General features: G+C 46.5%; 2 protein-coding genes across 3 annotated transcripts; one reads left to right on the plus strand and one right to left on the minus strand.

Annotated features, from left to right (window-relative positions):
* Positions 1–225: 225 nt before the first annotated feature.
* On the minus strand, positions 226–4,638 carry LOC101764059. 2 transcript variants are annotated; one of them, XM_004965386.2, is made up of 8 exons: positions 4,156–4,633; positions 3,899–4,039; positions 3,670–3,762; positions 3,466–3,592; positions 2,011–2,117; positions 1,691–1,771; positions 945–1,030; positions 226–839 (listed from the first exon to the last, which is right to left on the minus strand). In XM_004965386.2, exons 1-8 carry the CDS (start codon positions 4,531–4,533, stop codon positions 620–622), a joined length of 1,233 nt encoding a protein of 410 aa, XP_004965443.1. In that variant the 5' UTR covers positions 4,534–4,633; the 3' UTR covers positions 226–619. The 2 variants fall into 2 exon arrangements, 1 of the variants encoding a protein (XP_004965443.1); XR_002677537.1 differs by lacking the exon at positions 226–839 and adding an exon at positions 1,355–1,560 and having other exon boundaries at positions 4,156–4,638.
* Positions 4,639–5,958: 1,320 nt separating this feature from the next.
* Positions 5,959–12,872, plus strand: LOC101764732 (RNA-binding KH domain-containing protein RCF3). Its single transcript, XM_004965389.2, has 8 exons — positions 5,959–6,914; positions 8,155–8,607; positions 10,698–10,946; positions 11,303–11,530; positions 11,901–11,980; positions 12,053–12,161; positions 12,249–12,375; positions 12,456–12,872. Exons 1-8 carry the CDS (start codon positions 6,180–6,182, stop codon positions 12,470–12,472), a joined length of 1,998 nt encoding a protein of 665 aa, XP_004965446.1. The 5' UTR covers positions 5,959–6,179; the 3' UTR covers positions 12,473–12,872.
* Positions 12,873–14,185: the final 1,313 nt, after the last annotated feature.

Genomic DNA, 14,185 nt, shown 5'->3' on the forward strand with positions numbered 1-14,185 from the left:
AAGTTCAAAAAAGGAGTACACGAATCCAAAATGGACCTAACCTGACTACAAAGAACACACCACCCGCACACCAGGACATTGGACTACAGACGCGCCACAAAGACAAAAAGAAAACCGACCAGACGCGTCTAACAATTGGTGGATACAACTTTCAGTACCGTATAGGCAAATTTTCAGTCTAACATCTCAGAACCTACAGGCATACAGATCTGGTTTCTGTATAAGTTCGTTTAAAAAAATTCTTCTTCATGCTTATCAGCAACATCACAATTATCGTTATAAAAAACTATACTGCACTGAAAGATTTAGCAACCAGAAAAGGAGGGGGAAAATATTTGACTAGCCAATCAGCTATGCAATTCTATAAAAAGAATGAACTCAGCATGCGGGTGCGTTCGGTTTGTGCCCATGCCCTGCCCTGCCAAAACCGTTGGATTGCCAAATAATTGGGAGGAATCAGCCACCGCCTGGGCGTGAGAGCAAGCATGTGGGCACGTCTTAGGTTGGCGCCCATCCGAACGAGAGGAGCAATCACAGTCAAGAACCAAAAAATCAATCAGCAGGCATGGGCATAAAACCAAACACACCCTCAGCCTTCCACTTTAATGTATATGCTTCCCTATATGCAGTTCCTATTATGTCTCTGTTTTCGGGTTATCGATCGACCCAGACGAACCCGTCGAGTGGTGAGAGCATCCAGCAAGATATCTAATGAGCACTCCACTGCCTCAGCTTGCTTTTCAAACTCTAATGTGCTGAGCTCAGGCCGCAAATTCAACTCCCAGAGGAGTCCAGCTGCAGCTGCTGCAGTGCAGGTGCGATCCCATGCTGGCTGCGGTCTGTTCATATGAAAAGGCATAACATACTTAAAATAAGCATTTGACAAGGGGGGAAGTAACTAGAAATGGAGTAACTGATAAGAACAAGTAAAGCTTTTTGCTCACCGCAGTTTATGCATCACTGAGGCACTAAGCGTAGATAGTGAGATACAAGGAATATCTTCATCTCCCCATATTGCAGTCCATCTCTCCTGTATCAAAATAATAGATGTTAGGTCATATAGCTACTTGTATCTCACATAGGGACTTCAAGTTCAAACCTTGAAACTAGACAATGGCAAGTAGCTTGCAACCCAACCCTATTCTGGTCTGCTCTCGGTTTTTGTGAATGGTCTTGGGTTGAGGATTTGGAAGTATAGATTTGTATGATCTAATCAAGAATCATCTGAGAAAATATACAATCTATAGGTACATGATTTCAAGTAACACTTTAGATATGAAACCTACTACAAGACTACCATGCCACCCTTCAGGTAAGAATTGAAGTATTTGGCATAATAGTCAAGAAACTACACCTTTCAAATTGAATTTCATGAAGCTATAGTAAACAAAGCACGATCCAGTAATTTGGTTAGATGTGAAGTCGACAGGTATTCATGTGCCCGAAGCCTGATTTGTGGCTCTTGTTGGGTTTCAACTCTAGCCTACCCCAACTTGCTTGGGGCTGAAAGGCTATGTTGTTGTTGTTGTTGTTGTTGTGAAGTCGACAGGTGGGAACAGCCTGTTTGTGTAATTGACATGTTGAAAACACCAGCCAGCAGAAAAAACATGAGCACTTTTGTGTTTACTGGTAGTCTAGACAGCCTAAGAATGGAATGCATGTGTCAGATGAGAAACGCATTGAACTGTACCTTCAACCTTCTGTACAGTGCAGCAGAATTACTCCAGGTACCATCAAGCAAAATGAAGTTGAAAGGTTCATCCTGTGAACTCTGCATTGCAGAAATTAAATCATTACCATGTATCAAAATGTTGAAAGTTGATATGACGTGTTAGTTCCAAAACCAGAACGCACTCAACAAACTAAATCACTCAATACTTAACATAATGAACAAAAGGTGCTCATTAAAAAAATCCACATGGAATATATGTATATAAGGGAGTACTACTTACTGTCATCTGTGCTACAGTATAAATCATGGAATGCCAGCTAAAAGAACATAATACATACCATGTCATGAAGGTCAGAACTCAAGGACAAACCATCGAATTTGAGGTCTTTGACTGACTTGGGAATGGTACTCTTGTTTGGATATAGAAATGAGATCTTCCCCTTTCCTGGAGGAACACCACATCAGAATGGAAACTGAGATATTTAAGTTTAACAACGAAAAGCACTGAAAAACACATGTTCTAGCTAAAGATACCAATGACTCAGTATATGGGCATACTAAATGATTGATTAATTCAGCAATCTTCTGCAGATCATAAAGTAAATGTAGTCCACTCAGCATTTCATTTGTAGTGATCAGTTCAGATATAGATGCATTCTGCTTTTGTTCATGCGAAATATCAGCTCATACCATAGACAATCAATGCATCAAAGGATGCAATTTAATGCTATTAGATCCAGGTCAAGCACACAATGCATCAGTAGAACCATTCACGATGATCAAAATAAAAGGAACCAAATGCAAACAGAAAAGAAAACCCAACTATGCACAGAATTTGAACCATAAAGTCCTGGATGTCAGTAAACATGGACGGTTACAGGCTCTATTTCTCTTAAACATGTTAACACTCAACACTCATTTAAACTATGATCAATATCACAAATTAGCATCTTATTTTTTGCTTCCATGAAACTATGACATTACCATGTCATAGATCAACAATTGAACCTCGCTGCAGTGGTAACTGGTAAGCAACCTCGGAAGCAGGTTAAGTAAACATAAATATTTATATGTACAATATGAGGTAGGAAGAAAAGTCGACAAGTAAACAACTGAGCTCGGAGAATACATCATCTATTGGCTTTAGTCTTTAAATGAGGACATTTGCTCGTCGTCACTAATGCAACTTCGGAAAATGAAGTGAATTTAAGAGACTAAGTGTTATGTGACCAAAACAGCACAAGAGAACCTCCAATGTCCAAAATTGCAACCCCTTTTCTTCTTTTCGGAATTCAAAATATATAATATGCATGCATCATACAAAGATGGGGCAATGGCCCCATAAGAAGTCTATACTCTATCAAATCCACTAAATGCATTAATAACAAGGCTCAAGATGTATCATAACACGGTGATCTGTTATTGACCTCTTACACTAAAACTGATTTCTGGATTCACAATAGGGCAATGCCATCAGAGTCATCAACACCTCCCCATTCCACTGGAAGCCACATTCTTATTCTTTCAGCACCAAGCAATCACAACATAAACAGCAACATCACAAATCTAAAAGTATGTCATGTATTTGTATCCTAAGTAGGATTAAGCATATCAGTTGAGCTTAGTTGACAAAAGAATGCTTTACACACCTAACAAGAAATTTACAACTCTACAAAGGATCAATTGCAGCAAGTGAAAGTTAATCTAAACTACCAAGCAGAAATGATTAAATCAAGGCAAGTACTTGCAATACTATTCAACAATTGAGAAACCAAAGATGGTTTTAAGGTCACCTGAACGCTGAAATGCATCCCACATTATATCTTCATGCTCCTGGATACCAAAGAGGCATAGCTGTGCAGCTTGGATGCCAAATACTTGCCAGAGTAACTTTCCAGTGTTGTTTTGGCGTAGAAAGTCCTGCAAAAACAGAGATGCTTATACGCAATAGGAAGGTAGTACATAAGTAAAAACTGCACGATGCTCTACAGAAAAACCTTTGGATGCATATATAACCAGAATTTCATCCCCCTCCAAAGATTGCAAGGAAAAACATTTGCGCACATACAATCTTCAGCTGGTAGCCAGCACTGCAATTTCAGAAGTAAATGGATCAGTTAGACAGACTGTTTGAAGGTTCAGTCCTATGACCATCAAACCCCAAGATGCTGCGTTGCTGTATCAGTGCTCAAGTGCTTAATGAACAGAGATCAGGCATCACATTACCTTCTGGCACAGGTACCCTCTGCTCCCTAGCAAACGGCAACCAATCTGCCGCGCCGAGAAATACTGCAGCTTCTGGTCGGAGTCGGCAAGCGTCTCATAGACAGCCCTGTGCTTCTTGTCCTCCACGTCCTTGAAATCACCCTGCGAAGACCAGATAAAATCAGACCGCGTAGCCATCAGCGCTGCCATGAGTTCAACTCCTGCATTGATCTCCCAGAACCTTCACGAACCCACAAAATGGAAGGTGATGACGTCACCTTCAGCTTGGAGCCGACGCCGCCAAAGCGCATCTTCTCGCCGGCGGCGGCCTCCATCTCGAGCAGCTCGCGGACGACGGCGGCCACCGCGCCCGGGAGCGGCGAGGATGTGCCCCATCGCCGCCACTCCTCGTGGCTCAACTCGCCCGCGTCACCGGCGCCGCCGCCGGCCGCGGCGGTGGCGGGGAAGGGTTCCTCCTCCGATTCCGCCTTCTCTTCCCCCGGTGCCGGCTCGGCGGAGAAGGCCATGAAGGAGCGCGCGGGGGCCGGGCCGAGGCGGGGAAGCGTCCGCGGCGGGGGGAGGAGGAGGGGAACTGGGAGGCGGCGGTGGAAGGCGAGGGCACGGATGGAGGAGGCGGGAGGAAGCAGAGCCAGCATTTTTTTTCTCCGCTAGTCTGCTGTTTTTTATTGCTTGTCAGCAGGCAGGGAGCGCCGCCTCGGTGCGCCGGTAGCCCGGTACCGTGGGGATTGGGGAACGCACTTCTGTGAGAGGAGTGAATTTGCAGGGTTGCCGGCGCGGAGGCAAAGCCAAGCGACCTGCCACGTCGCCACGTACCGCTAGCCGCCCGCCGGCGAATCCTCTGCTGCCTCGCCACAGCGTTGCTGTGCCTCAGCAATCTTTCAGGCAAGTCCCCATACATTGTTTCATTACACAAGGACTATTCCGAATAAAAGTTTGATGGTTTTCCAACTTGAGACAAAACTCCTCTCACATCTGATAAAATTTCTCCTTCTCCCTCCTCATAATAACCTTGTCAAGTCAGCAAAATTGCTGAGGCGACATACAGTTTAATGTTCATGAAATTATTATGAAACCTTCCATTGGGACTAGTCTGAGTAGCGCTTCTTTAAAAATTAAGCTGCGATGAAAAATTAATGCTCACAGAATCTGCTGGTAAGAGAGAATCTGATGGTGAGAGAAGCAGCCAAGGAGTGTAGAGGTGGCGGATGAATGAGAGCGGAGGGACATGCTGAGTTACCCCTTGCGGCGCTGCGCGATGCAGTAGGGTGGGAGGATGGGGTGAAACAACTAAAGACATATTTATATGAGGGCTGGAGGCAGGTAGTTTATTGTCAATTCTAAGGGTAATCTTGATACTATCATTTATTGATTCTAGATGAATCCCCAATAAGTGATAAATATTTTAAGGCAGTGTTTTGATTGATGTCTCAAGGCATGTAGTCGAGTCGTGCTTGCCCGCTTCTGCTCTTGCCATCCTCCAGTCATGAATCTTTAGTTGTACACTTGAACATAGTTAAGCAAAGCACAGGGCTCAGAGATCGAGTATTAGGCACGACTCTCCTTTCGAGCTTATTGACCTTTATTCCCATAATGGAGAGCATTGTTTGCCGCCAATGTTACAGGACTCGTATACATGAGAAGAAAAGGAGAAAAAATATATATCGAAGAAAATTGAACTTTGAGAGCCTCGGAGAATCAGTTTCAAACAGGCCCTAGTCTCCTGCGACTCTCGAGATTTTATTGAGTGCATTGCGACTCTGGTTGGTACCGCTTGCTAATTATCAGGATAATATCATATACAAATGTTAAAGTTGAACAACAATAACTGTAGTAGAAATAATTTATGCCGTGCATGGTCATTTTGCAAACTTAATGTGACTTACAACGGTGCTCATCTAGAGTTCGCATCGAAATATGAAAGAACACATTGTACCTCAATTTTATTGTTACACATGGAGTACCATAAATTGATGGCATCCGGTCTTCGATAACATTGCCTTGCCGGATCCTAACCTGCCACGTAATAACATGGCACTCACACGGGCACATCTCAGGGCACGCTCCTCGACCCGACCCGACCGGACCAGACCCAATCCCGTTCCACCAGCGAGACGGCCTCCGCTGCCATGGCGCCTCCCCTTCCTCCCCCGGTTCCCTCCCCTCTGTAAACCCTACCAAATCAATCCCGAGCTCTCCGTATCGGTCGCTCCGCGGCTCAAAATCCGAATCAAATCGAACGAGCAGAACGAAAAACGAAGCAGCCGCTCCCGGATCCGGCAGGATGGATCGCTCCCGCTCCAAGCGCGGCTACCACTACGACCAGGACTCGCCGCCGCCCCGCTCCAAGCAGCGCTTCGACCGCCGCAGCGGCGGCGGCGGCGGCGGCGGCCAGAACCCTAACTCCGGCTACCATCGCCGCGGGCCACCCGGCGGCGGCTCCGACCGCCGCGGGTTCCTCCCCCCTGACGCCGCGCCGCCCCCGCCCCCGCCACCGCCTCCCCCACCGTCGGCGGCCGCGGGGCCGCCGGGCGCCGCGTCCAACACCACCTCCTTCCGCATCCTGTGCCCCGAATGCAAGGCCTACGGCTTCCCGTCCGGCTTCATCGCCAAGGTCCGCGACGACAGCGGCGCGCTCGTCACCGTGCACCCGCCCTTCGCGGGCGACTACGTCCGGATCATCGAGACGGTCGACGGCGTGCGGCGCGAGGCCGACGGCCGCCCGCCCATGTACTCCCCGGCGCAGGAGGCGCTCCTCATGGTGCACCGCCGGATCCTTGAGACGGAAGCCGAGGATGGCGACGAGGACGGCGAGTACGGGCCCAGGGGGAAGGATCCGCGGGACAGGGGGAAGACCACAACGCGCCTCATCGTGCCCAAACTGCACGTTGGATGCCTGCTCGGCAAGGGTGGCAAGATCATCGAGCAGATGAGGATGGAGACCAAGACACACATCAGGATTCTGCCGCGCGACCAGAACACTCCACGCTGTGTGTCCTTGTCCGAGGAGGTTGTACAGGTATGACAATTGCTTGCTACAATAATGTGCTAGTGATTTTTCCAATTTGGTTCGTGCAAGAGGATGGTAAGAACACACATGAATGTTCAAAGATGCAAGCAATAGGCATGAGAACAGAGATTAATTGAGGTAAACTATTATCAGTGAACAATAAGATTAGAAGTCAAAACCAAATGGAGATTGGAAATAGTTCCCTACTCTTCAAGCTCCATAAATGCATCATCTGCCAACATAGGTAAGGCTGCAAGCGTCATGAAATAAAAATGCATTATCTCTAACTCAAGATTGAGGATTCTGTAGATGACCACTTCCTACTGGCTTTCACATTATGTCTATTGAACACGTTGATTCCCAAGATCTACCGCATTAGTGGCTGTGCATTGTAATGAAGCACCAAAGTACTGGTGGTTATGCTGCGCATTTGCTGCTTGCCCAGTTCTTGGGACATAGGTTTGATTTGACTAATTTTGGGTAATCTATATTCTGATGAAAGTTGAGGTCAGTGCTAACAGTGGTCACTTCTCTGAAAGCAGAGGTCAGTGGTAACACTGATAACCTTCTTGATGTGGAAATGCATGCCGTGGCCAGAGAATCCCTTCTGACCTGAGTGCCAGTGCCTTGCGCCTACTATTAACTGAGCAGATGAAGAAAGTTTGCCCCCTTCTGCACCTTTCTTGAGATGCTTGGAATTTGGATGCTCCACAGTAGCCCATGAAGCTAACATGATTGAGAGAAAAAGGGACATTTTTGGTGTGTTTATTTGTTTGCTGGGAGAAGGGTGGACCTGGCGCAGTGGTAAAACTCTCCACTTGTGGCCCAGAGGTTCTGGGTTCGAACCAGCCTCTTTGCAGAATTTTAAAAGAATTTTGCAAGGGTAAGACTATCTAGGAATTCCCTTCCCCAGACCCCACCTTGTGTGGGAGCTTTCGCACTGGGTACACCATTTATTTGTTTGCTGGGTCAACTACGTGTCTGCATCATGCCTAGTAAATGCCATGTCCATGGTGGGAAAACCACCTTTGAGATCAGGCTAGGAGATTATTTGCTCTTGTATTAGAAGTGGGTAGAACGCCGGTTGCACAAGTGAGTACTAAATAAAATGATCAGGCTTGTGCTCTATACTTAGCCATATCACTGCGAATATATATGCATAAAAAAGGATAAACAACATTCTTTATTTGAAAAATCTCTTTTACTATAACTCTCTTCTCATTCTATGGTGTACCTCATGATATTTCAGGTTGTTGGAGATGGAAATTGTGTTAGGAAGGCTGTAGCAATAATCACTGATCGCCTAAAGGAAAGCTTACACCGTGATCGTGGTCCTTTCCGAGGGCGAATGAATTCACCAGAGCCTCGAATTTCTCAGGAAGATGAATACTTGGGTGGTGTTCAGCAGATGCCTGTATATGAAGAAACTTACGGGCGACCTGATCAGATTAGGAACAACATTAGCCTGGAGCCACCAGGATATGAGTTTGATTCAAATGGTGGCAAGGTCATTGAACATCCAGATATTCTATACGATGATATCGTATTTCGAATTCTTTGCCCAAATGACAAGGCTAGCAGTTTAGTTTCAACACGTGATGGAATAATAGAGATGCTACAGGCAGACGTTGGTGTTGATGTTAGGCTTACTGATATTATTGCTGGTTCTGACGAAAGGGTAGTAATCATCACATCCAGAGAGGTAAATCGCATAATTTTGTGTCTCTCTGTTTTTGTTATTTTGGCTTGAGTGTGAATACCAGTTGAGCTCTGATACGTATATCATGGTATTGCTACCTGAGTGATACAAAGGTGACATGATAGAATTTGGGAACATTCTCACATTACATTCCTGATATTAGTTATATTGCTCCTATAAAGTCATATGTTCTTGGCACTGTAAAATGCAATTATTCTAGGTAAAAATGAGGCCTATATTTAAATTTAGTACTAAGTGACGTGGATCACAACTCGGTGTTACGGGTTTATGCCCCACTACCTAGGTTCCAGTCGTCTTCGACTCGAATAAGGATGCATATTTTCAATGTACTGATTATCAATGTAGTGATTGTTTTCACTGATGATAAGTAGAATTCTTGGCCCGCTAACACAGATTTACAGTGGGCTGTTAGCTAAAATTGCCCCTTTTTAAACCAAATCTTTCCGACATCGATTGATGACAGTCAGATAGTGCTTTGTACTTGTTAATGAATTAATAGGGCTTTATACTATTTGTTATTCTAGGATGTTCTCCAGTTTCAGATATGATTTTATACAAGGGACAACATTCCCTAGGATATTTTTGAGTTAACTACTACTAAGGCCCTGTTTGGGAGGAAGGGGCTAAATTTTAGCCCTGACTACTACTCAAATAAAGGGCTAAATTTTAGCAGGTGGGATGTTTGGATGGAGGGCTAAACTTTAGCACCTAGTGTGCAAAATGACCAGACTGTCCTCATTCCCCTCCTCCCCACGCCCCTAGTCTCAGACTGTCTGCTTGATCACGCCCCGTCGAGTCCCTCATCCCCACGCCCGCCGCGGTGATGAAGGCGGCGACGGCACGGCCGCCCCGCCCCCAAGCTTCTCGCGCCGCAGCCGGAGGAGGCGGCGGCTTCGCGCCCGGACGCCGTTGCCGAGCTCCGCTTCCTCGCCGGAGGAGGAGCTGCCAAGGCCCGTCCGGTGCAGCGGGGGGGCCAGTGGAGACTGCGGGTGCGGGCGGAGGCGTCAGGGCTCGCCGGAGGCCGCGGGTACGGCCGTAGGAGGTGGGGGCGAGTCGGAGGCCACGGGGGCGGGCGGAGGCAGCGTGTACGGCCGGAGGTGGCGGGGTCACAGGAGGCCGCGGGGGTGGCAACAGCGGCGGCAGCCAGGACCTCCCCAAGGCACCATCGCGAGGCTCACCTTCAAGGAGGCTTGGATTCGGCGGCGGCGGCGGTGACGACCCGACAACGAGGAGGCCGGCGGAGGTGGAGGTGGAGGCGGAGGCGGCGGGACCTGGCGAAGAGGAGGCCAGTGGAGGGGAGCCTGGCGGTAGCGGCGAGACCCGGCGGAAGGGAAGCCCGGCGGAGGGAAGCCCGGCGGAGGTGGCGGGGCCCGACGGAAGGGAGCCCGGCGGTGGCGGCAAGACCCGGCGGAGGGGAGCCCGGCGGAGGTAGATGGGAGCCCGGCGGAGGGAAGGCGGCGGGGGCGGGACCGGCGAGGCGAGGCGGAGGCGGAGGCGGCGGAGGCGGCGGCGGCGGAGGCGGCGGCGGGCGGCGGAGGCTGGGCGGCGGCGCAGCGGGCGGGCGGCGCGGGGCACAGAGGCCAGGCGCGGAGGAGAGAGAGGAGCGCGGGGGAGGAAAGAGGAGAAGGGTACCGGTGGAAAAATGGAGGAGGGGGACCACTTTTAGCACTTTTAGTCAATTTTAGCACCTCTTGGAGAGCTAATGAATTATGGGGGGCTAAAATTTAGCCCCTCCATTTTAGCCTAGGTGTTTGGGAGGAGGAGGGGCTAAAAGTGACTAAAATGGGGGTGCTAAAATTTAGCACCCCCTCCCAAACACCCCCTAATTGAGAAAGTTTACAGCAGTGCTTGCACGTAAAGTTAGTTTGGCCTTTTGTCACAATTCATCGCTTTGCTATCTGCATTTCAAATATTCTAGTCTGTTTTTGGTTTTAATATCCTGTTATTCTTTACTTTGGGAATGTTTGTCTATTTGTACCTTATCTTAATTATCATCTTAACTGATTTGTAAGATTGCTTTTCCATCCTGAAGGATCCATTTTTATATGGTTTTGTGTGTGCTTTTGATATAGGGCCCAGACCATGAGCTTTTTCCAGCTCAGGAAGCACTGCTGCACATCCAAACTCATGTTGTAGACCTTGGCCCTGATAAGGATAACATTATCACAACAAGACTACTTGTACCTTCAAGTGAAATTGCTTGCTTTGATGGAAGGGAGGGGTCATTATCTGATATACAGAGACAGACTAGTGCAAATGTGCAGATATTACCAAGAGAAGATCTTCCATTGTGCGCCCTAGAGTCTGATGAACTCATACAGGTTTGTCCTCATCCCAGGAAAAGACTTTTCCATTTTCAATGTTTAGCAAGATAAGTACATGTTAATTTAGGCAGTTTGTTCCGGTAGCAATGCGTTGGCAATTAGGAGGATTGCGAATTGGGGTTTCTTGAATAGCGGCTATTTTGTTTTTCTAAACCAACCAAAAGTTTTATTTATGTACCTTGTACCAGGACATGAGCTCAGAGGCTCAGATCAGTAGCTTGTTTATTTGCAGAGAACTTTTGATTATACATGCCATCACAGATTTTGCATGCATGGATATAATTTTTATATCTTTTTGAGTTTTAAGTTCATTAGCCTTTTTATCTAGTGGCTGATCCATTATATTCTTGCAGATTGTTGGAGAGATTAGAGCTGCTCGGAATGCTCTTATGCAAGTAACCACAAAATTAAGGAGTTATCTATACCGTGAGATGTCTGGTCCTATTCAAGTCGGCAACATTAATGTACATGGAGCCATTTCTCCAGCAACAGGCTCACCTCGAGGACCATACCAGGGAAATGATATTCCAATGGGTGCTTACCACCAAGCACCACAACTGGCAGCTTCGTGGCACTCAAAGGTAGATCTGATGTACAAATGTTCCTTGATGTCAGTAGAGGAAGAGATTTTTATACATTATTGGACTGTTGTTTAAAAGACGCTTATATAAACTTTATTTTTCTTTGATGTATCTTTTGCACTGGTCTCCTTTTTTGCTGCATGTTCTGTTATATTTTGTTTTGTTTATTTCTTTCCAAATGTGCTCGCTCTATTTCTTTAAATTTTGGTTAATTATCATCAGCAACCTTGCATTCTGCATTTCTACTTGAAAAAACAATACTAGAAATAATAAATGATCCATAATGTTCGTTCTATGTTATAGTCACTTTTGTGTTCATGTTACCTCTAGCGATTGCTTGAACTGTGCAATATGTTATTTTCAATTGCAGGATAGTGGAGGCAGTGCAAGTGGATCATATGAGCAAGGTAGCAACATTAATGATGATATCAGGCAAAATGCTACAAAAAGGTAATGCTTTATCCTTCCTCTTGTTTCTTATGTTAGGTTGTTCCTTAACCACATCCTTTTGTCCTCCATCAGATTTGCCGTTCCTCTAGTGACTAGAAGCACATTAGAAGTTGTCATACCGAACAGTGCTGTTGCAAGCCTCACCATGAGGGCTGGTAGCAAGCTTGCCCAAATAAGCGAGGTGCAGTATAACATTCTGGGTTTTCTTTAGTACCAAAGGGAGGACAGTTACATCTACTATTGCCTTCTAACTGTTCGTTGGAAACAGATGTCTGGTGCTACTGTAAAGCTCGCTGATGATAGACCTGACGTCTTAGAGAAAGTTGTACAAATATCTGGTACCCCTGAGCAGACTGAAAAAGCTAAGAGTTTGCTGCAGGGATTTATTCTTAGCAGTGAGTATCATTTCCTTTAGTTTTTTGTTTCCTTTTCAGCAATATATAACTATTTCCCCTTTCTTTTTTTAAAATTTCAGTCCAAGATGACAGCTGAAGACTTAAGTGGACTCTGCTGCATGTCGTAGGTGTTATATCGTCAAATTTTCCAGTTAATGGCCTTTAGGTAGAATACCTCTGTGTCCATGTGATTATTTGTAATTTGTCTAATGGAGGGTCATGTTTCCGTGTGCGAAGTGTTAGGATAAGTTCACATTTATCTTTTCCCTAGGTGTAATGCTAAGTAGCCAAAATGTGTTTTGTTTCTAGTTTATCGTTGTAAGATAGTAGACGTTTTATCGATTGATTCAATTTCCATATTCATAGATGGCTGCTGGCCTAATTGGTCAGGTAGTTTGGTTAGAACTTGAATATATCTTCCTAGTCATTTGAGTGCTCAAGCTCAACTATGCGGTTTGTTGACCTTCCAAGGTAACACAGTACAAAGCATTGATGCATGCATGATGGTCGCCGTACTGGATTCCTCTGTTCTCCTTTTTAATTGCAAATTTGTGATCCCTGCGTGTATTGCATCCGACATCCGTGTCGGCCTGCTGGATTTATAAGCCGGCTGAAAAACTGAAACGGCTGATTTGCTGTGAGAGGAAAACATTGTTCGGTGGCTGGTAAGTCGACTGATAAGCTGAAGCGAACAGTGTGTATATCTGAGCTATTCATGCTTGTGAGTTGTGGCAAAAGAATTTAACGAGTACTGACTGATGAGTGAGATGTATTTCGGTGGTCAAGCAGCCAAACTGTTAGTGGCTTAGAGCAACTTTAAAAGACTGTTAATCTTACCCCTAATATCCTTTTTAGGAAAAAAATGAAAAAAAAAAGAACTCCAACAGTTCCCCCACACCTTTCCCAATCTTTTCGCGATAAAAAAAACAGCCACCCACCGTGTATATTTTAGTGTTTGGATTCCTCCTCGAATCGCGATTCCCGCGCGCCAGCCCGACCTTTCCCGCACGCGCGAGCACCACCCTTCCCCCGCGGCCTCTTCCCGCGCGCGCCGCGGCAGCGGCGGGGCGAGGGCTGGCGGCGGCGGGGTTACGGCTGCAGCGGTGGGGTGGTGCCGGCAGAGCGAGAGGCGACGGCTGTGGCGAGGTCCGGCTTCCAGCGCATGTTCTCCATATCAGCCTTCGTGCCGCCGAAGCCACCCGTCCCGCGACCCCAGGCCGACCCCTCCGTGAACCTCTTCGTCTCCGGTACTGTCCCTCCTCCCCGTTCCTCTTCGCTCCCTTTTTCTAGTGAGACCTATGGAGGCAATCTGCTCTGTTGATTTAGCTCGAATGTTGAATCAGTGATGCCGGTGGGTGGTCATGTGGTCTTGATTTTACCTGTCGATTAGGCCTGGTAGCTCTGGATCTCGTCGTGGCCTAACCACAATTTTATGTACATCTTGCCTTTCCATCAGACTGGCTTTAGTGTCAGTTTGGCTCACAGGAATACGGTGCTCAATGTTCCTGTGTGAAAGTTAGCAACTACTGTTTCTGCTTAATCTTGCATGACCTGACATATAAATGAAACTATGCTATGATTATACTATTAAAAAGCGATGTAAAATTTGTAGAACTTGGTTCCTCCAGTTCTATGCATCTCAGTATGGTTATCTAGTTATTTAGCGTAAGGAGTCTATACAGCTAGAAAAGGAGCTCTTTTATCGTGCTCTTGAATCTGTCAGTCTGCAGAGTAGCATCTTCTACAAGTAGCATCTTTTATCGCTCTTCAAATTCTCATTGTAGTTTCTGATGTTGCCTTGTTCTGTCAT

Source organism: Setaria italica, chromosome IV, assembly GCF_000263155.2.
Source record: "Setaria italica strain Yugu1 chromosome IV, Setaria_italica_v2.0, whole genome shotgun sequence".
NCBI classification, from domain to species: Eukaryota; Viridiplantae; Streptophyta; class Magnoliopsida; order Poales; family Poaceae; genus Setaria; species Setaria italica.

Coding starts and splice junctions, on each gene's coding strand:
- LOC101764059 (XM_004965386.2), bottom strand. CDS start 4,533: ATGCTGGCTCTGCTTCCTCCCGCCTCCTCCATCCGTGCCCTCGCCTTC. Junction 3,593..3,669: donor GGTTATATATGCATCCAAAG/GTTTTTCTGTAG, acceptor CTGTTTTTGCAG/GACTTTCTACGCCAAAACAA. Junction 1,772..2,010: donor GTTCTGACCTTCATGACATG/GTATGTATTATG, acceptor TCTGCAATGCAG/AGTTCACAGGATGAACCTTT.
- LOC101764732 (XM_004965389.2), top strand. CDS start 6,180: ATGGATCGCTCCCGCTCCAAGCGCGGCTACCACTACGACCAGGACTCG. Junction 6,915..8,154: donor TGTCCGAGGAGGTTGTACAG/GTATGACAATTG, acceptor ATGATATTTCAG/GTTGTTGGAGATGGAAATTG. Junction 11,531..11,900: donor CAGCTTCGTGGCACTCAAAG/GTAGATCTGATG, acceptor TTTCAATTGCAG/GATAGTGGAGGCAGTGCAAG.